The sequence below is a fragment of the Asterias amurensis genome, chromosome 21 (assembly GCF_032118995.1).
Source record: "Asterias amurensis chromosome 21, ASM3211899v1".
Taxonomy (NCBI): Eukaryota; Metazoa; Echinodermata; class Asteroidea; order Forcipulatida; family Asteriidae; genus Asterias; species Asterias amurensis.
Window position 1 is genome coordinate 2,112,620 of NC_092668.1, and position 23,196 is coordinate 2,135,815.

General features: G+C 38.3%; 1 protein-coding gene across 6 annotated transcripts in view; it reads right to left on the bottom strand.

Annotated features, from left to right (window-relative positions):
• Positions 1 to 1,155: 1,155 nt before the first annotated feature.
• LOC139952980 (maternal embryonic leucine zipper kinase-like) overlaps positions 1,156 to 23,196 on the bottom strand; it is a 60,835-nt gene continuing 38,794 nt past the window's right edge. For all 6 annotated transcript variants that reach the window (XM_071952336.1, XM_071952333.1, XM_071952337.1 and 3 more), the window contains exons 7-15: positions 20,031 to 20,123; positions 17,868 to 18,035; positions 17,345 to 17,443; positions 16,181 to 16,267; positions 12,801 to 12,905; positions 11,344 to 11,861; positions 9,594 to 9,786; positions 7,118 to 7,224; positions 1,156 to 6,162 (exon numbers count right to left, since the gene is read on the bottom strand). In XM_071952336.1, the coding sequence (XP_071808437.1) occupies positions 5,985 to 6,162; positions 7,118 to 7,224; positions 9,594 to 9,786; positions 11,344 to 11,861; positions 12,801 to 12,905; positions 16,181 to 16,267; positions 17,345 to 17,443; positions 17,868 to 18,035; positions 20,031 to 20,123 (1,548 nt within the window). In that variant the 3' untranslated portion in view covers positions 1,156 to 5,984. The remainder of the gene's footprint in view (positions 6,163 to 7,117; positions 7,225 to 9,593; positions 9,787 to 11,343; positions 11,862 to 12,800; positions 12,906 to 16,180; positions 16,268 to 17,344; positions 17,444 to 17,867; positions 18,036 to 20,030; positions 20,124 to 23,196) is intronic.

Sequence of the window (23,196 nt, forward strand, 5' to 3'; positions counted from 1 at the left end):
GCTCTGATCAAAAAGCTTGACTTTGGTTAGATAATGGATCTTTAGTTTTCATCTTTGTGTTAAATCTTATTCAAATTTCGCTTATTTGCTTTTATCTCAATAAAACTTTTCCCCAAAACATGGTTATCGTGTGGGAAAAAATATGTAAAAAACTACTTACCGATCGCGAAAGAATACTTCAGTGATCCGGCTTGAACCGGTTCCCAAAACAGAAACTTCACACTTTTAACCTTCTTTATTTATCGTCTGCGAGAGAAGGATACACATTGAGTTTGAAATGGGACCTTCATTTCAACTTGAAGTTGAAGATACCACATGAGTGCAAACAACTTCTCCAAAATTGTATTTTACATCTAAGCTGGTACTCGGCAAAGTCCACTTTTAGATACATGTAAGAGCTGAGGTGAAGACTAGGTGGGCGTGGAACAGGTGACAAGTTGTGCTTAGTGCAGGTATGTTCTTCAATTCGTGCGGACAATAAATGTTGTTATGTAACCACAATTCGCTTTGTGAAAGCGACCCTTGCTATAGACTTGACACGATTTTCGGCACATTACATCTGGAGTGGGAAGAGAGCCAACGTGCATCCCAGAGAGTCTATGGGTAAGTTTGAGCACTTAGTTTTCTGGCGTGTCTAGTCGGCCGGTCAAACGCCCATCAATAAATTGCTCCACCAGAGCCTGGTGGGAGAGAGAATGGTGTTCGTAGTATTGTTTTTAAACCGGTCTAGATATTTAGGACATGTCATTTTCACGAATTCGTTACGTGGGGCGCTGACTGCTGCGCTGGAAAATGGCACACTTGTTTCAACAGGTAGAAGTTTGGGATCGAAACCACCACAATAGAGGGCGCTGTGTAGTGAGAACTGTATTCGAGAGGTATTTGCTCATAAAATTACCAACAGTTTAAATTATTAATTTTTCTTCGCCAAATTTCTGGAGTTCCCGAACCCAACGAAAAAAGTGAATCGTTCAGTAAATCAAAAAACCCCAAAAAACTGTATCTTTGCCAAACTTCCCCCACCCATCAGAATGTCTGGCTATGTCGCTAAAGAAGCTACAATCCTACTTCCTCAACTGCAAAGAATTGTAACAAAAACATGCTCAAGTAAAAAAAAAAATCAATCACAGTACGCCAAGGTTGTAGTGTGTGCTGGTTTAATATTATTGCACAACTTTTACCATTATAATAAATAGAAAAATGAGTGAGTACTAAACAAATGAGTAAAGGCCCACCATTATAGGGTACGTGCCTGGAAATTTTTCCTAAAAGTTGTACCTATACAATAATCTTTTTTTTAATAATTATCCACTTGGCATGTAGATGACACAGTGTGGTAACCGGTGGTTTACCTTTGTAGATAAGGACATGTCCGAAACGGCAACTTCGGCTACAGCTACGGCTAGATCAGCGCGTCTGCCAGTGTTGAAGAATAGGCAGACGCACGCGATCTAGCCGTAGCTGTTGCCGAAGTCATTGTTTTCGACACGCCCTCAATGACCTCAGACAGATTATTACGCCTGGTTTTTAAACTTCTCACTTGAAAATCTGTCCACAATTTAAAAAAAAAACATGAAAAACTACAACAAAACCTGCCTCAATAAAATATGCATTATTGTGTTTTCCTGCCTTCCTACAATTTAAAATACACCTCCGGTATTGCAGCACCTAGTTGTCTTCCTCTTTTTTTTAAATATACTTTTTTTTTTCAAAATCAGATTTTTTGTAAAAGTTTCTGTCCATAGCGTCAAAAGATTGCAGTACTATTTTACAGTCAAAATTATTTCAATGTCTGCTATGCATTGAAGCTACCACAGAAAAAACGTCCTTTTGTATCTGTATATTGGCCATCTTTGTCATGTTCTCCAAGGATAACCAAATAATCCTGTGAAGGGATCACTACATATAAGATCAACAGTCTATTGTTAATAAAGTTATCTCCTTCTGAGCCTCATCTACTCAAAAAAAGAAAAAACAAAGATGGCCGCCATTAAAGATGGCTGATTTTTATTACTTTCAAGCAAAATTAAATCCTTGATTATAATTGGGGGACCAATAGCAACAAGAAAGTGATATAAACCCATGTTGCACGGGTCATATCAAACCCTGATTCTAATGCGCTGTTCTAGTTTGCGTCAAGTTTGCTTGAAGATAAATTCATTATCACACAAGCGCTCGTGGAATATGGAAAACTATAACGCGTCTGCGTCCCATATCCAACGAGGTTGTACTCAGAAGCGCTGTATTTCACTCGTGCTTGTGTGTTTTTTGTCGTCATTCAACCTACACATATTAAAAGACTTTATACATTTTGTAATGATTTAGTTGTCTTTAAAAATGTCATCCCACCTAAAAATTGATTGTTAATAACAGTTAATTTAAAATGTTATCAAATAAAAATGTACTTTACATTGATTTCTCTTTTAAGAGACAACCTCGAGAAAAAGATCAAGATATGTCCTAATACTTTGAAGACAGAGACTGAATTTGAGGCTATAAATAGAGTCTGACAATCCTTAGATACATCGAAGTGAACCAGATACAACAAGTTTTGATTACCTCTGTATATTCTTTCTAAAATTCTATAATGAGTTTGTACATCAACAAGAAAATGTGTAAGATCGTGTGCTCCCCCTTATTGAAGAAAGTTGTGAAATTTTGAAAGCAATATATATATAGTGATACCATGAAGGATAATTACTATGAAGAACACAAAGTCCCTGAATGTTTGAAAGTCAATTGGTGATGTCTTTGTACAAAGGGATACACAACTATGGCACTGCTAGTGTGGGTAAATCTGTATGTCACCAAACAGTGCACTCATATACATGTAGTGTCTGCAATAGCTCAAGAAGAGCTTTAAGCCTTTTGAGATATGGCGGACACAATGCTACAACACTATAAGGTTTGGGTAAATTTGTGTGTATACACCCAAACCAAACAGTGCACTCCTAATCACGTACGCCATACCTCAAAAGGGCTAATTGGGTGGGTCTAAATAACATCAACCCTCATTAGTCTGACTTGGTACCACTTGGGTGGAACATTGTCTGAAGACACAGGCTCTTAAAACCCTTACACCTTAAGATAGGGCACTATGGGTAGATATAATTTTCTTAAATGAAGATGCTGTTTAACTGCCAGTATAAGGTGTGATAAAAGTTGGGCTTAAGTACTATACTATAGACATGTATATTCAGTACAAAGACAAAGTACATAGTGAGAAATAACAACTATAGAAATTACTGTGTGAGAATTTCCTACTACAATGCAAGTTAAGACTATAAAAACAGTGGGGGCCTTACAATGGTTGCATTCGATTATTAGCTTCCCAGTGTCGACCCCGCGGTTCTCACTTGCCCAGGTAAGCCCCTGACAAGAGCTAATCGAACAATCACCCTAACCTCTAGTGATGACATCATGCACCTCGGGCCAGCCCAAAGTGACCCGTTCCACAAGCAGGGCACTTGGGGCTGACCAGGGTGAGCCCCTGGAATGCCGTCAAAGCAATTCCAACGTACCGGGGGCAGACCAGGTCGACCCGGGGAAGCTAATCGAATGCACCCAATGTAGTAAACATTCAGAGTAGATTTTTATAGAAACATGTCAAGAATGTCTTCAGGATGGAAAGATGGTTCCTCTGTCTCAGTCTGTAAGAAACAGTCCTTCCTTGTAATCAGGCAATAGTTTCGGTCAATACAAAAAGACATGGAGTTTATTTTTTACATAATTTGCATAGATTAATAGTTGTATACACCCATAGCACACCAGGACCAAATTTTATAGAGCTGCTTACGGTACGATTTCCATTTCATAGTGAATGCTAACCGCAAGGACACAAAGAGGCATGCTAACCTTCCAGTGCTTACTGCACTAAATCCATGGTGAACGTGCAAGATGGCCGCCTAATTTTCTTCCTAACCTGTGAAATACGCTTACACCTTAGCAAAATTTTTTTCTGCTACAGTAAGCATGGAAATTTGCTTACCGTTTTGCAGCGCTATGACATTGGGCCCATATGACCAAATACTACCGCTCACTGTCTGAGGGTTATTGCATTGATTGCGCGGATTTCCAGCTTGGTGCAGTGTTATAAAAGATTCACACTGCTACAGTCGTGTGCTGTGTCCGCATAGGTGTTTCAATGAGGAAGTGCAAAGATTCAGTGTACTATCTCAAAATGCATCCAAAATGACGTCAACAACATTCCCCAAAGCATGACTTAAATAAAAATCTATACAATGTAAATAGATGTAGAAAAAAGAAGAAAAAAAAAAACGATGCTTAATGGACAATGAAACGGTAAAAATATGGCCGGTAGACCTGGGGTGGTGAAGACTAGTCTTCTCTCGAGTTAGTTACTCATCCTAACTAAGGACTAGCCTTAAGTTTTTTAAATGTAATTGGTTTCACAAAATCCTAACTGAGGACTGGTTTACGGGAAGTACCTGATTGTTAAAAACAACATCCAGAACTAATCCCGTCTTCACTGTTGAGAAACAATCACAAGTTGAATTGACATCTAGTTGAAATATGAATGACAGCATTTCAGATGTTCATGTACTACTTATTTCAATAAAGAATTTTTAGAAAATGAAGAGATTTTGGATATTAATTTGAGTGGACTTTAAAAAAAAAAAAAACACTGTTCCCTCAATTCTTCCAGACATAACTTCATGGTGCCATTTCTTTGAGAGATATAGATCTCCATAGATACATGACCATGAAATTTGATCATTATTTTTAAAACGGAGTTAGTGCTTTTTATACAAGTTTTGCTTATAAATAGCCTCATACCAGGTGGAGAACATGTGTTTTTAGCGTCTAACAAATAAAGATAATTAAAATGTTGAAAAGTAAGGGCTATAATACATTGAAAAATATCAGACAGAAGTGAAAAAAGGTAGTACTTTCAAAAAGTAATATGAATGTTATAAGATCAAGCAGCTAGAATGGCTATTTTTTGTTGCATTTACATTTAAAACCACATACAAATCATCTAAGGAATATTTAAAAATTCATTGCAGAAATAAATTTAAAATCCCCCTCAAAAATTGAAAGCATGCCGAACTCAACGCTCCATTATATATTTATCTATGAAGTGTGCGAGATTTGTTTAAATCTCTTAGTCTTTGGTCAAATTCTCTTTAAGATATTCAGGGAAATTTGTGAACCAAAGTTTTGAAATAATATAAATAATTGAATGCTTTGAATGCTTCTTAACTTTAACTTTGAAAAAAGAAAACAAATTCAGCATGCAAGCTTGCAATGTTTTGTGCTCCTCAAAAATATATACAACCAAAGCAGATTGTTTTTAAATGTACCAAAAGAATGCAACAATTTTTTTTCAGCCGCAAAATCTAACCCTATGTGAATTTTTGTACAACATCTGTTGGGCGTATAGTCATCGATCGTCTTTTACAAAAAACAAATCTAAAAGGTAGCATCATTTTTGATATATTGCAGAATATCTGGCGCCAGCGGTTCATGTCCAAGCAGGAAGAATACTCTGTAATGGGAGACTTTTGAGACGCTTGGTGGCAGCAGACTCACCCGGTAAATCCATTGTTCTCGATAATGTGCGCATGCTTAGAACTACGTAAACAATGGAAATTTACCTGGTAAGTCTGCTGCCACCTAGCGTTCCAAAGTCTCCCATTGGAACACACAATCTGAAAAACGTTTCTATGCAGAATCACTTTCTCTAAAAAAAACACCACATACCTTTGAATGAAGGGAATCGTTTCTCGACATGTTAAATTTTTAACAGCTGCAGTGCTTCTTACCAAGTCACTTTTTATAGTGTACTCTCTCTTTAAATAGTGAGAAATTTTGCAAAAGTGTCAATGAACATACAATACATTACTGTTGTGCATGATTACTGGGAACACTTATCTCGGTGGACTCTTAAATCCGTTTCATTAAAATTAAAAAATATTAAATAAAATTTAGGTTAAAAAAAATTAGATTTGGTTAAAAAGGATCTAAAGTTTGGCTAAGTCCATGATTTTTTGCGAGACTCTCTTGAACTCCCAGGTGTCCCCCTTGAGTCTCTGTCTTCTGATTCCGATAAGGTCCATATTGGGTAAGCGACAGATCTCCAAATCAAACGAGAGTGTGGTTCGTCCCTTAAAGTCTTGCTTTTTGCAGCGTAACGTGAACCTGTAACCATCAAAGAGATAGACAAGTAGTTTTAAATAGAGGTCCAGCAAGTGTAGAGGGAAAAATGCTTTATAAAATATAATGTGAAACTGTCACCATCAAAGAGATAGACAAGTAGTTTGAGAGAGGTGTTAGAGGTCAGTTTGTGAATATGGAAAAATGCTTGATGCAATGTAATGTGAACCTGTCACCATCAAAGAGATAGACAAGTAGTTTGAGATTCAAAACCAGTGCACCATGATAGTTGTCGGTGTAGCTTTGACGAGGATTTCATCCCTTATCCTTTACCCCTTTTCCTGCGCGCCCACCTTGGGCATTGGGACATGCATATGGGCTACAGTATTCTAAAAGTACATGTAGCATGTCATAGCTGAGCAGCAAAGGACCTAAACTATGGTGTTGTCATGGGCATTGGGACATCATCCATGCATATGGGCTACAGTATTCTAAAACTACATGTAGCATGTCATAGCTGAGCAGCAAAGGACCTAAACTATGGTGTTGTCATGGGCATTGGGACATCATCCATGCATATGGGCTACAGTATTCTAAAAGTACATGTAGCATGTCATAGCTGAGCAGCAAAGAACCTAAACTATGGTGTTGTCAGGAGCAGATTGTGGGTCCGATTCTCGGTCATGACACTTGTGCCCTTGAGCAAGGCATTCAACCATAGTTGCTTCCTAAAAAATTGGGAAGGTAGCGCATTCTTCCTGACCAGCCAGGCTACTAGTGGATGATACCATGTCAACATCCTTAGGGACTGTGAAGAGGTAACCCTGTTTCAGCCCAGGAGTAGGCAACGTGTCCCAGGTGGCGGTTGATTTGGGTCGATAGCCCCAATCAGTTATGTGTAGCCGTCACCTTGAAGTGGCCGTCCAACCTTGTGACTTGGGGGAAATCTCGTTGAATAAAAAGTTTTTTTAAATCTTAGAAATGCACAGGGAGTCCTTACCCTTTTTGCTTACAGACAGTGATTTCACTTTTGCACACTGCTTCATACATGATCTCTATGACTTTGTCGGCAGGTAGTGTTGATGTCGTTGAAACGTTATACAACGCCTGTGAAAGAAGAGAGGTAGAAAATCGTTATTAAAACAAACAACTTGACTGTGATCTGGAGATTATTGGGGAGAACAAAAAAAGGCAGACAAGATATAGTCAAGAAATTAGTTATAAGTCTGAACTTTATCATCCCTGAGGAAAATTATTTCTGAAACACTTCATGGAGCACTGAGGCAATGACCAAAGGCACCAAGGCAATGACCATGCGCATGGAGGCAATTACCATGGGCATCGAAACAATGACCATGGGGCACTGATTCAAGGACCAAGGCACCAAGGCAATGAGCATGCGCATGAAGGCAGTTTGCCTCCGAGTGTTGTTTTCCAAGTCATGAAATCTAACAAAAATAAAAAACCTACAGTGTCACTGTCAGGATCCTTTACCCATTTGCCTTAACATTAGGACACATTTTCTGGGCCATCCCTTTAATTTGAAATTTTTCACAAGGGAAAAGACATAGCGCCCTCTATCTTCCACAATAATACCATCGTAAAATGATCTCATATTACTGATTATGTTCCAGAATTAATCCCTTCAGCCTTAAACCTCTGAACCACCCACTAGAGAGTTTTCTTCAGAAATCAGGCTAATCTGTATTAAGGTGCCACCCACTAATCCTAGTTAAAGGATTAGGAACAAGTCAAGTATGCAAGTATCACTGATGAAAACACATTAAAGGCAGTGGACACTATTGGTAATTACTCAAAATTTAGCATAAAAACTTACTTGCCAGTTGGTAACGAGTAATGGAGAGCTGTTGATAGTATAAGATATTGTGAGAAACGGCTCCCTCTGAAGAAACGTAGGTTTTGAGAAAGAAGTAAATTTCCACGAATTTGATTTCGAGACCTCCAAATTAGATTCTGAGGTCTTGAAATCAAGCATCTGAAAGCACACAACTTCATGTGACAAGGGTGTTTTTTCTTTAATTATTATCTCGCAACTTCACATCCAATTGAGCTCAAATTTTCACAGGTTTATTATTTTATGCATATGTTGAGGTACACGAAGTGAGAAGACTGGTCTTTCACAATTACCAACAGTGTCCAGTGTCTTTAAGTACCTTTCTTCCACTAGTAAGTGTACCGGTATATTTGACATTTGGAGTGTCAAAAACATATCCAACAGTAAGTCATCATAAAAAGCAAAAGAACCTTTTGGACTTCCGCTTGTGTACTTAATCTTTATTACCAACAAAGCCTGTGGTACAGTAATTTCTACTCGGTATGTGTGTTCTCTAGACAAAAAATGAGGGCACAAGGGGAAAGAGTCGGGCCCCTTCAGATGTTACCAGTGTCATTACTGTGTGTTTCAGGAACATAATAAAGATGACTAAAACAAGAAAATGGATTCCCAGATAAACAGCTTTACACTTAAACTGTATTATCGTAGAACATTCCTTCTCTCTGGAGTACACTGTTCTTAATTTGTTTAGTTTTATTTGTAATTGGAGTTATTCCGTCTCTCTAAAAGTAATTAAACCATCTTAATTTGAGGATTATAGGATTATAAGTGCCAAATTGAAAAAGCCTCACGGGTTTGAAATCTTTTTTAGTCAACACGATCAAAGATTTACGTAATCAATCACATCTCAAGGGGAAGAATATAGATAGTAAAGCTAAGACGTCTTTAAGATTTGCCACCAAGATGATAGTGTTCCATAAGGCGGTATATTTCCACTGTGTGCCATCCACAGGATGATGACGATGTACGTAGTAGCCCTGGGTTAAATTGGTCGATGTAAACGAACGTCTCATAGAAACCATGAAATATTCATTAGTTGTACTTTTGGAGAGGATGGGAAAGGGTGCCGAATTACTTTTGAAGAGTTGTTGACTTCCAAAACTGTGCCAAGAGATTCAATATATGGATCACTTGAGACAATTGTCTCAAAATAGTATCCCCTGGAAGATAATTTGGAGGGGGAGGGCTGTGTGGAGGTGCTAGAATGTTTACGTTGTTGTGCCCTAGAACCACCTCTTCAGATAAAATGTCAGCCCCTGCCTCTTAGTAGAGCCAATGGGCCCCGTCCATTTGACGTCACAAATTCGCAACGAATAATTCACATCAGTTGACTTGTGCTCCTGCGAAAACAGCCATGTGACGTCAAAATCTGGTACGAACCAGGCTTTAGGCTTTGTTTACGGCATGCGTATTTTGACAAGGTACTTTTAAGGTACTTTTGCTTATGGTAATCAATTTGTGGAGGCTTGTTTGCTAGAACTCTGATGTTTTTATGTCACAGAACCACCTCTTCAGACAAAATGTCAGCTCTGCCCCCCAGTAGAGCCACTGGGTCTCCTTGCTTTTATGACAAAACAATCCGCTTTTAGAAAAGCAATGAATTCAAGCAAATGACCTTTACCTTGACTTTCCTTGGTTCATCATGGCTTGGGATAGACCACTTCCTTGGTGTCAAGAAGTCTTTGACCTTATCCAGCCCCTTCTCAAAACTGCCAAAGATCTTCTTAGCAGAGCCGCCGAGACTGGACTTACGAAGACGGTTTCTCTGAATACCTTCAGGATCAATGTCTAATGAATCCTCCATGGACACCGCTCTGAGAAAAAAATATACAGAACAATTACAATTTAAAACTTCCCTTATGTCCAATGCCATTGATTCTCCCCATCAAAAACAAAACACTGGCTTTAGACTATGTCGGTCGTAGGTAGCCTAATCCTGAGCGACTAGGGTTTATCCAGTTGGAGGCAATGCTTTCACTAAAGCTTTAGGAATGTTCTATATCTAAAATGATACTCGCACAGGGATGTGATCTATACATTAGCGCTTTATGAGAATTAGTTTAGATATTTTCTCTTTACCAACGGCAACGGCGTGAGTGGGATGAGAGGTCAGGCAAAACAATCTGTCTGGGGAGGACTTATGTAGGCATTGAGATTTTGCTGAAGGATTTTGATTAAAAGTAGAAACTTCCTTGTTTAAAGATTATCAACATTTGTCAAGGCTTTGCATTTTGACAGCTTCTCAACACCTTCTGCGCCATACCGACGGCAGAACCGAGTTTGGCAAACTATATACGTGTGACCATCTCAAAATTGACGTTAGTTTAAACCCTCTACAATGCATGTTCTATGTCAATATTCTTCATTCCCTAGACGCCAAATCCCGAATGCAGAGCCGAATTGTACCAACTGTAAATTTGCGACCACCTCCAAGTTGACATTGGTTTAAACCCCTCTAATGCATGTGTTATGTGACAATTCACTTCACATCTAAGTGAGGCTTGCACTGGCCTTGAGGGAAATCCATATCAAATGTAATTTCATGGTTGAGAAGGAAGTACATGATTGAAGGAATGGGGGAGAGTGAAATGAAAGATTATACAACTTCGATGTGATCGTACTTGTTTACTTGGTGTTGAACATGCCTCTGGGTGAATATTTTAAAAACCATGATGAAAAATTACTTGTATTATTGGCGTCTGCAGATTGAAGATAACACATTTCCTTAAATGCATTAATGTCTGATGAGAAGTGCAGTGTAGCTTAAAGATGCATGTCTAGCTTAAATCTTCTCTGTCTATACAACTTCAACTGAAATGCAACGATGAAATGAAACCATACCTCGATGCATTTTTTTTTTTTTTTTTTTCATACCAAAAGAAAGTTCAATTGTTATGAATGCCTGAACAGAAGGCCATCTTTGATAATTCTGAGAAAAAAACCTCCCTCCCCCTCCCCGAATAAATAAAAAACAAAACCACATTAAAAACTTGCCCTCCTTCTTCCAGTGTGATAATGATAACCATGAAACAAATTGCCTGTAGAATGTTCAAATTTTCAGCCAACCCCCTCCCTCCACCCGAAAAAAGAAAGAAACAAAACTACATAAAAAAGTTGCCCTCCATGTTCCAGTGTGGAGACCCAGAGGGCAATTTGGACGTTGGTCACTCACCTCTTAAAGTGTATATGGGATTTGAGGCATTGATTGGTGAGGTATCAATATATATTTGGTTGCTGTAACACCATAAGTGTATCTATTTGCCAGGTAGACTATTTTCTTCAGAGACCTTGTCTTGCTTTACCGCGGAGTAGATTTCCGGAAATCGGGAGACTTCTCAGTTCTGAAAAGAACTGGCTACTTTTTAACTCACCTCTTATCTGGACTAAGGGGGTCAATATGTAGCAGGTGCAAATTATTATCCATTGACTTTGCCGACGACACAACCGGTACTGGCAGCGATAACGTTGGCACTACAGGAGTCTTCATCGGGGATTTCTGTGCTGCTCTCTTCCTAGCACTTTCCTTAGCGTCACTCTTACTTCTGTTCCGTATGGGAGTCTTTAAGGGCAAACCGGATGGCTTGACAAAGTCATCAAAGTCATAGAGGTTCTCCTTACCGGAGTTGTACTGTTGTCTCAAACTCCCTTGCTCGGGATTATGAGGCGTCACGTACGTTCCCTGGTACACGTTCTTCATGTGTGCTGTTTTTATTGAATGGGTGCAGTCTGCAGAGTGCCGGCGATCTTGCCTTGAAGACGAGTAGCTGTAAGCCTCGATATTCTCAAGTCCGTCCTCCATTGAGGAAAATCCGTACGGGGAGCTTGTCGGGAGTTCAAGGTGGGCAGGGTGGTGGTGGTGATGGTTCGTCGTTAAGTTTGCATGGTGAACCTATGGTGGGTACCATGAGGAGGGAACAATTATAAAACAAACATGAAGTATTAAAAGTTTTACTGTTATGTGGGTAGGGCGGGTTGGAGGAAGATACAATGGTACATGAAAGGTTGAAGCTGGGGTACATCAATATCAATAGACAGCCATTCGACGGTTGCCATGGCATTTATAAACAGAGGAAATCATGCTGTTGGGCTTAATCAAAATGCTTTTGCTTTATATTTCAACTTGCCATGCAATTTCACATCAGCTGTGTCTGACAACATCAATTACCTTTTAAGCCCTTTTTATGTACCTTATTTTTGACTGGTGTTCCATCGATGACGTGTGGAACGGAGTATCATCCACTTTAATACCTAAACTTTTTTTGTTTGTCTATAAAGCTCAAATTCTTACCAAGAGCAATACACTCTCCCTCTTAGTTTTTAACTACTTGGTACTACCCATGCATAAATATTAAAGGAACACGTTGCCTTGGATCGGACGAGTTGGTCTTTGAAAAGCGTTTGTAACCGTTTTTTATAAAATGCATATGAGTAGAAAGATGTTGTAAAAGTAGAATACAATGATCCACACAAACATGCCTCGAAATTGGGTGGTTTTCCTTTTACCTCGTCGACTAACACGTCGGCCATTTATGGGGGTCAAAATTTTGACTCCCATAAATGGCCGACCATGTTAGTTCGCACAGTAGAAGGAAAACCATGCAATTTCGAGGCAAACTTGTGTGGATCATTGTATTCTACTTTTATAACATCTTTCCAACCATACGCATTTTATAAAAAACGGTTACAAACGCTTTTGTTTTGACCAACTCGTCCGATCCAAGGCAACGTGTTCCTTTAAGAGAGGCGTATATCCTATATGACACATCCTTGCCAATCTTCTCTTCTCACCAACATTTATTTCTAAATTCCCAAGGGGTGATTTTTTTACCTTTTCCCCAAGGGGTCTAGTCCTCGGAGGGAGCTTGATCTTACACCCTCTAACGTGGTTGTTGAGAAGTAAAAAGTAAACAGCCGTGACTTCATCGTAGTGCCACTGCAACAAATAGTTAAATGCAAGCAAAGCAAAACCAAAATGAAAACAAAAAATTCAGGGATTTTTTACAACAACAATAACAAAAAACACCGCAAAATTATTACGACGACGATATTGGCATTATTCTTTTTTAAAGTATGATGGACACCTCTAAGGCTATGTAAAAACGACGACTTCGGCTACAGCTACGGCTAGATCAGCGTGTCTGCCAGTGTTGAAGATTAGGCAGACGCACGGAACCAGCCAGAGCTCTAGTCGAAGTCGTCGTTTCGGACACGGCCTTTAAGAGTGCACTGTTTGGATTGGGTGCATACAGACAAATTTACCCAAATCAACTAGTGCAGCATCGATCAACCACCATACATCAAAATGGCTTGTGGAGCCCTTTCAGGTTGTCAGCGGAGTCTTGAAGATATTTTAAGACTCGAGGGCAAACTGTTCCAGGTCCAGTAAAACTACACAACATTCAAGCCAGCTTCTGATCAACCTAGTCTGTGGTGATGTACTCTAAATGCTAGCACTTAAAATACAAGCACGCTAGCGAGTTTAGTTTGTCTGCCTTGGGGGATCTGCACTAGAGACGGACTTGACGCCACTTTTTTTGTAAAGCTAAACACAGCACAACTTGCTGCTTAAAGGGCAGGCATGACAGCGTTTTATAAACTTGGTTATAGAATTACAGTGTTTAGGGGGCAATATGTTTTACTTCAATGCCCAACTTATTGACTTGTAAATATCTTAAAGAGAGCAGTATTCCATTACATTTGGACATGCAACCGCCAAGGGGGGGGGGGGGGGAGAAGAAACTGCTTAAGTTACAAATACCTTTTTTTTATGAAACTGAAAATATGGTATGAGGGGAGAAATCAAATGTTTCATGCCTGCTTTATAAAAGAAACGTACACATTGTTTACAACTGAATTGATTACAAGTGGCGGCAAGCGATGTCTTTTGCACTCTTTCCGCTGGAAATTGAAGTAACAGCCTCACTTTAATGGGCACCTTCACAGCTCTTGCAGTATACGTTAAAGACAAGTACAAGACGTACCCGCTGCTCATGCATATTGACCAAACACTCCAGATGCAGAGTTTTGTAATGGCACATTATCACCGATTCATCCATTTCTGTAATACCATGCATAAATGCATATAATCCAGTTTCAGAAATGCTGTCTGGACTTTAGTCTCAACTCAACTGGGTTTCAGAACTTAACAAACCCCCTCCTTATTAAAAGAAATGGGGCTGGACGGATGTTAACATCCATATTGAAAACAAGAGCATCTTTAAGGATGTTGTATTTGCTACATGCTTTATCAATTAACATTTAACTTTCCCCAGATATTTTATCATCAATGCAGCAGGTGGATCGAATAATCAGAGTCAAATACAACCATCTTCGTCTTTATAAAAAACAAATTCATATCGGCAGGTGCTTAGCTTTGGATCAACATCTATGGCTTGATGTAAAACCAGCTGCCTATGGAGCCAGGATTATTTCGGCTCTGCCTGTCAATTAATTCCTTTAGGATACATAATCTGGATAGAAATCTTTTAAACCAGCTGGGTTTTTGCTGAAATTTGCCGCTGCAGAAATATTTTGATGAGCTGGCCGAATGACGAGATGTTTTGACTTTGTTACTGTAGTATAAAAGCAATTTTCGCAATGTAAAAAAAATTAATGGACTTAACACAAGACATTGTAGATGTTTCGACTTTGTTACTGCACTGTACATGCAATTTTTGCTACTAAAACATTTTTTTTTTAACAATTCCACCAGCTTGCCACAACTCTTCTATCGACAATTTCTAATACTTCATCTTTAAAATAAATTACTAACAGAAATTAACTCCGCTCTTTGCAACTGAGTTTATCACTCCAATTTATTCATATGCCAAATTGAAAACAAACATTTTTTCGCATTTTATTCATTATGCCAAATTGAAAAGCAACATTTTTCCGCATTCGTCACTCAATAGCCGTGTTTTTCGCCTTTAACTAATTCCCAAAATACAGAGAGACATCTTCCTCCACCAGACATGTTAATTTAATAACCACTTCTCTTATTCACGCTTCATAATTTTTTCTCACTACATAACCACAGCCGAGAATATGTTGATTCCCACCCGTTTTCCTCACACCTACCGAGGTTCTTGTTGACAATTAAATTTGACTTTTTTCAGCCCATCTTCCTCTTGCGCACACACAGCTCCGACGAGTCGCTGCGCAAGCTACTGATTCAATCAAGCTAAACAACCGTCAGGCCAGCCGAGCCGCAAAAAAAAAGTCTTCCCGCTCCATACCCTGGTAATGTAATAGGTTAATTGAGCCCCCCGGTCACCAGCTGAGTAATCTGTCCGGGCCCATTAATCACATCGCTTGTTTAATGTTGCTGATCAAATTCAAGCGACCAAAACTGGGTACCGGTTGAAGAAATGTTCGGAAATGCGTTTTATTCCTCGCAGGCAATCGGGCCACACCAAAATAAAAAATATCCAAACTCTACACGGTCTACGAACCAGGAATGAAATATTTTCTTAAAATATTGAGCTTGATTTTAGATCAATAAAGACAAGACGCCTAAGATAATATTGCCAGAATTGCAAAGAAAATATGGCATCCATTAAATCCCTGTGGATAATTTTTTACGAGGCTCTATAAAAACAAGGTAACTGGCCAAGTAATGTTTTCACCAGTTAACACCAGGGATCTGCCAATTTGCACTTCCACCCTGACGAGATTATATTTTCGGAATACATGTTTTGGGACACTACCGATTGCAAAAAGAAACCAAGAGAACAATTAAGGACACCAAATGGGCCCAATTTCATGGCTCTGCTTACCGCCGAATTCTGCGTTTACGATCACAATTCCCCGCTTACATGAAGCGCAAGTGCCGAATTTCTGCGCTAGCCTTGTAAGCGTAGAATGCCTAGTAACGCGGAGTACGCATGCGCAGAAGCCAAAATTCGCTGCTAACCCGTGAAATAGCTTCCCGTAAGCACAGAATTCCCTGCTTCCGTAAGCACCGATTCTGTGCTTAAGGTAAGTAGAGCCATGAAATTGGGCCCTGCCCTCCGAGTCGGTGAAACAGAACATACAAATGAAGGCAAATCAACCAATTCTTCAAAACGGAAGTTTACATGCAACTTTGAAACTCCATCACAATTTGTACATGACACCCATGTTTATCATGCTCTCATTCCAAAGAAATATTTCAACATATCGCTGAAGATTTAACTCCCATTTTGTCAGAATTTGAAAATGGGATATTACCTGTTCAACGATACTAATCATGTCATCTTTGGTCTTGCAGTAGTACTCCGCCATCTCTTCAATGCACTCAATGTTAACGTCGTGCTTCTGAAGTTACAAAAATACATTTGAAAATAGAATTAGCTGTTGCAAACTGCCTACCAACCAAAAAGACCACTGCAAAAAATGCAAAAAATAGCTAATGACCTGACGTTATGACCCTAGCAGAGTCTTTCTGGAAACATAAAAATGTATGGTGCTTGCTTTTATGAACTCTTGAGGCAAAGTCACACAGGGCAAGTTTGTTCAATTAATTATACAGAGACCAATATGAGGTGGGCAGTGAAGGGGAAACATTACAAATTTTTCACAAATTTAAACATGTCATTTGTAGAGCTTTTGGAAAGTTTAACCTGTGTGGAGTTTATGTGCCATCATTTAAAAAATATATATATAAATAAATAAACAGGACCTTTTCTTGGAAAGGAAGAAACTAATCAAGAAAAGGTTTCAACTAAAAAACCTCTCCTCCCCCAACCTTTAATAATAAAAAAATTCCTTACAAATATCTCAGTCGAGTTCAATCTTAACAGTCATGGCAGGTATGGTACTGTCTTACCATCCTTCTTCCTTTGAGCCCTTGCCAACACCAATCGATTTGATCAAATTGTAAACCATCGCTTGTCCGCCGTTTAATAAATCCAGACCAAAATGCCGCACGCTGTCGCCACATGTTGACTCCCGTCTCTGAGTGACAGACACTGCGGCAAGTATGCCAGTAATTCGACAATCAGACCTTGAATCTAAGGTCAACTTGTCCTAATGGGAACTGTGCGCATTAAAAAAAATTCCCAAATGTCTTTACTTATATTCTCACTTCGATCTGTTGAAATTTTTCTTCAAGACTTAACGTATTTTTAAATGGCTGTTTAAGACCTCATCCCGTACTCTTTTATTCCCTTTGGTGCACAAGATGGTCGCTAGTGCCCACCCAAAACACGTCAAATTTGACTTTTATCAACAGTCCTATACCGCTCTCATTCGGTTGTTTAGAGCGATTGTTGAGCTTTCGTTTGGTGTGATGTTCAACAGGGGTGATATTAAAAGATTTTCAGGAAAACACGGTTTTCTTTTTCTTTTTTCAAATTAATCTGTGCAACAACATATTCTGACCTTTACTCTTACCTCACACTTGGAATGCCAATCAACTGTACCACAGTGCCCTTTCTTGATCCAGGAATGGTGTAAGAGATTGTCCATTCTTATTCTTTTCTTTGGGTTTACCTAGAGACAAATAACATCAATCAAATCAGTAACTTACACAATAAGAATGTCTTCTAGACATTTATAACTAGTTCTTATATAGTGTATTTTACAATAACCGTCCCAATGCACTTAACATTCCAAGTTTAAATCGCAAGCAAAATGAACCAAGTTTAGCAACAGCTTGTTTGCAGTCATGAAAGTTGAAAGTTTTAATCACAAGTTTTAGCTATATAAGTAAAACCTTACGAGAGGATGTCAAACAAATTCATCAATTCATTCTTAACAAGGAAGCTCAAAGGAGTTTGTCTTTAAAAATCAACCAACCAGCAAGTTTTTTGTTTGTTTTTTGGTGTTTTTTTTTTTTGGGGGGGGGGGGGTAACTTGAAGGAGTTCCTGTTTGAACAGTGTTGAAACAGAAAAAACATATCCCTGAATTGCTCACCTGTAACATATGCTTGAGAAGATCACAGCTGCTATCCGACAGCCATCTTGGTTCCTCGTACTCCCCCTTTAAGATTTTCTTGTACAGTGTAGCAACATGATCATCATCAAAGGGAAGAAAGCCACAGAGGAGGGCATACAGGAGAACCCCCATGCTCCATATATCCGCCTGAAAATGAGGAGGGGAAAAATCTAGTATACTATCAAAATGAGGGTCAACAACCATCACTTTTAAAACCATGTGTCAATACAATTTAACCAATTTTAATTGGTTAAATTGTAGCCCTCAGTTTGAAGTGGAAAGTGAGGGCTACACTTGACTAATTTGGGCTGTCTACCCAAATCAACTGCCACTAGGGGCACTTTGCCACACATACTCAGTCAGTTTGAGTAGTTTACTCAACCTGCTGTCAACAAACAATTTGAATTCATCATTTTTGTTTTTGACAGGTTTACATTTTAATTAAAATTCAATTGAAAACAAAACTTGTTGACTGAATCAGGGATAGCTTTATGATCTAAAAAAAACAAATGTATCTCTCTTAAAAACAGAATGAAATCAAAACTTTCTAACTGCCATTTTCTACCTCCATGGTATGTCACATCCATTTAAGCATGGAGGTAGAAACCTCCATGATTTAAGTAATTACCAAACGTGTACAGTGCCTTTAACCACACATTGGTATTTTCTTCCCGTCCTGAATGTATGCACAGAATGGCATCCGCACAGCGGCGGCGTGTTCACAACAGTGTTCAACCAAGGTGTCTCCACTGTAACCAGACACCTAGCGCCAGCAGCCACGACTGATCGATTTTGTAAAAGGTAAGCGTGATCAGGCATAAAATGACATATATGGTACATGTACACCTGACATACATCATGTACATGTACCCTGAGTGTTCTCGGCCGTCCCCCAGTACACAACTAACACTGTGTGAGAAGGCCCCAAAAAACGTGTTTAGCATTCTCGCTCGCTTCGTTTTTAGAGGCTGGGTTTTTTTTTTTTTTTTTTTTTTTTTTTTTAAGAAATAAAAAGAAAAAAAAGGTACATTTTAAAGATATCAGTAGCCCCAAAAACTTGTTTTGAAAAAATAAAAAATAGAAAGCCGGTCATCTTTAAAAATGTGTCGGGTGGCCATTTGGGGGGGGGGGGGGGGGTGGAAGGCCGTCCTTTATTCTTTCAAAAAGGCATAACGCTAAACACGTTTTTTTCTTTTTTTCCTTTAATACATGAGAAGGGACTGACAACACAGGTGTTAAAACAATGTGAGCAGCTTATGAGAGTAGATTCACAATGTCGTATAAAAAACATTAAGCAGGAAACAAAATGCTTAAATAAAAATTGTTGCACAAATTGGCAGGGTCCAATATAAGCAATGTTGAGATATGGGCCCAATTTCACTACCTGCTTCAGCTCAAAAAAAATGCTGGCACAATTTCTGCTAAGCAACAATAAGGATGCAAGTCACAGATTGCTTTGTAAAATGGTATTGTAGCTGGTAACATTTTTTCTGGTAAGCATAATTGTGTTGTGCTTAGCCATTGTTTGTAATAGGTTTAGGGAAACCTGTCTGTATACACCTAAACCAAGCAGTGTACTCTTATAGTGAACGCCATTTGTCAATAAGGATAATTTCAGGCACTACATATAAGCAAGCTTTATAATAATTAATAATAATAATAATAAGAGATGTTAAATTTGCATCGGAGATAAAGAATATTAATTTTGGTTTTTAGGATTCGAACTGCCTCTAGCTGCTGGGCAACCTCGGTAGTCTAATTGGTAAGACACTGCTCTAGAATTGCAAGGGTCGTGGGTTCGAATCCCACCCGAGTAACATGCCTGTGATATTTTTTCACAGGACTCTGGAAAGTACTGAGTATACAGTGCTAACACACATCGGTGTACAGGTAAAAACCAAAATTAATATAATAATAAGACTTGTAATGCGCACATATCCACCCTGCTGGGTGTTCAAAGCTTGGACAAGATAACAAATTCATTGATGTGGAAAACTGGTAAATCAGACACCAGTTCACATCTTCAAGAAAGTGTTAAATTAATTTGCTTAATTTTTTCCATAGAGGAACTCCTGAAATCAGGAAATATCTTTTCACAACATTACTAGCTGGTTTCTGAGGTTCAAACTGTATTTTACTCACCTCGGGTCCTAAGTATTGTTTCCCTGAAACAAGCTCCGGAGCTGCATAGGCTGGACTACCACAGCATGTCTCAAGTTGTTGGTCCAATCCTCCCTGGAAAATATCAAGAAAATTACGCATTTAATTTAAAAAAATTTAGGTAACCATACCATTAGTATAAAATATAAAAAAAAAATATATATATAAAAAAAAAAAAAAAAAAAAAAAAAAAAACCAAGATAATCACCAGCTCAGTTCAATTATAACGTCCTAACAAACCAAAAAATGATATTTGTAAAAACTACCTTAATCAACTCTGAACCCAAGAAATAATGTTCTATTTTTGAAAATAATCTTTCAATACCTGTGATACAAGGATATGAATTGGATTTATGTAAATATTTGGTTACTACTTTCTTTTTTAATGAAATGATAAAAAATGCCTATTGATAATAATTATAATAATATAACAAAAACATTTTAACCATTCTAAGAGTTTGTCACAGCACTAAATCTTTAATGTAGGCTCCATTACCGCCCGCGCATAACGACCAAGTGCTATAATAATTAAAAGATTCATTCCCAGCCACACGCAGTCTTTCATCAAAAGAAACAAACTACTCTCCTCGCCCCACATAACCTCCTAGACTCTAAAACAGCTTTTATTTATTTATCTTATTTTTTTTCTTGGGGGTCGAGCTTAGCTAGGAGATTACAGTACAAATATTAGTAGATTCATCAATCCTTAATTGATGAAATAAAGATAAGGAGATTGGCCAGGGGGAATACAGTACTTCATTAGGGAGGCCTTCAGAACCTTTGAAGTCAATTATTTAGATGAGTTATTGGGTCTAGGGATGAGCCAAGCTACGTGAGCTGCATTGTTTTGGAATTTAACCTGTTAACCTGTCATTTCCGCTGTCCTAACACTATACAACAACATGGTCAAGACTCTGTTAAAGACAGTGGACACTATTGGTAATTGTCAAAGACTAGTCTTCACAGTTGGTGTATCTCAACATATGCATTAAATACATGTAACAAACCTGTGAAAATTTGAGCTCAATGTTAAAGGCAGTGCGCAGTGGACACCATTGGTAATTACTCAAAATAATGACTTGGTGACGAGTAATGGGGAGAGGTTGATGGTATAAAACATCGTGAGAAACGGCTCCCTCTGAAGTAGAATAGAGTTTGAGAAAGAGGTAATTTCTCACTAAAATAATAAACGACTTCTAGCCAAGACTTAGAAGTCTTTTAGTCCTATCTGAAATCACACAAATTCATCCAACAAAGGTGTTTTTTCTGTTTTTTATTGTTTTCTCACAACTTCGATGACCAATTTAGCTCAAATTTTCACAATCACCAAACGTGTACTTTCCCTTTAATTAAAGTAATATGGATAATTGTTAAAGACTGCACTTCATATGACCCAACATGTGAAAGAAAATAAACCTATGAAAGTTAAAAGCTCATATAATACCCTTACCGTTTTCAAACATTGGGTTTTGGTCTCACAAGATCAAAACTAGTTTCTCACTAACTTTAGCAGCAAGTCAGGCAAAAATATTTCAAAATTCCACAATAACCATATACTACGTGCAAGTCTATGAATACTTATTTGTTCAATGATAACAAATGCTGTGCACACCCTTTAACAATTTATTTTTTTGTAAAGTCCAAATCGACCCTGGGATTCTTAGCCCTCTCCAAATACTCCATCCCAACTCTTCAAACATTATGAATGCATTAACTGCATGTTATGACAAACCTCAAGGACTAAACTTTAAGCTGATTAAAATGTAGAAGACCAATTGGCCGAGACGCATCCAATTAGCTAAAAATCTCTTTACAGCAGCAAAGAGAAAAGGATTACCCAAACGGCCATTACAAACAGAAACCAATAACAAGAATTTCAATGCATAAAATGTTAATGATACTGTGTTAATGATAATTGCTCGTACACTTAAGTAACAAGCTTAACATGAATTGTTGTTTCCCCTGACAAAACTTCTCCATGGAATAGCTTTTGCGGATGAGGCGCGCTAACCACAAAGCACCGATGAATGCAGCAATTATTATCTGCAAGGAGCCCCCTGGAGACTACACTTCAACCAACAAAATTAACATTGTAAATGTATTGTAAACATTTGCACGCTATGCACAAATATGTACATTTCCAATGAAACATGAACGTCAGAAGCGCTTTGCGGATTGTGCTATAAATCCTTGAGTAGTTAACGATAAGCCGTTTCAGAAAGTTAGTAATTACAGTTTCTTTTAAATCATCTCTCAAGACACATTTTGAACTTTAACTTTAATGCATCTCAAGATGCTGCATAAAACTTTAAAGAATGGATCTAAAGGAAAAAAAATTAGAAAAAAAATAGAAAAAAATTCACATTATGTACTAAATGGGTCCAACTCTCAAAATACCCATTTATCAACAGACAGATTAGCCACTTGCCAGTAGTAACTAAAGCATTTTCCCGATTACCTCACACCAAAAAAGTCCTGTAGTGTTTTTCCCAAACTATATATCCTTGTTATGATTTACTCAAATATACTTGAGCTTTTCTTCAAGTCCAAACCTCAACATAAACATTCAGCAAATATTAGAAGAGCAAAAACAACGTCCTTGTAAAATCATTTATGGATTTAGAGGAGACAGTCTTGAAATACGAGACCGTAGACCTCAGACGTAGTAGCCACAAACAATTACGGATAGTTACGTCAACTGACAAACCCTTAACAAGGACCACAGTTTAGAACTTCATGTATAAATACACAACTAGACTGATGCCTGTCGTTCTTTCTCCCAGGAATCGCTTCTGACGTATAAACATTCAACACTGAACAAAATTCCAGTTTGCTTCAACACACACTTGCATTAAGTCCAAGGATACTGGCTTGCAATTTTAGCCGAGCGCTGCTTATGGAAGAGTCCGCCAGCATGACGTTTATACTCAGTACAAATTACACATGTCTGTAGTGTTTATTTTAATTGCGATAACTACAGCCCATGTATCAACCCACTTGGTCAGGGCTTGACAATAAATTACTCTCCTCACACCTTGCGAGGATGACACTCATAAATAAGAACTTGAGACGATGATTGGAGATCGAGATGCGAGTGTCTATCAAACTGACTCTTCGAGAAATAAATCAACTTTATGGAATCAAGAAT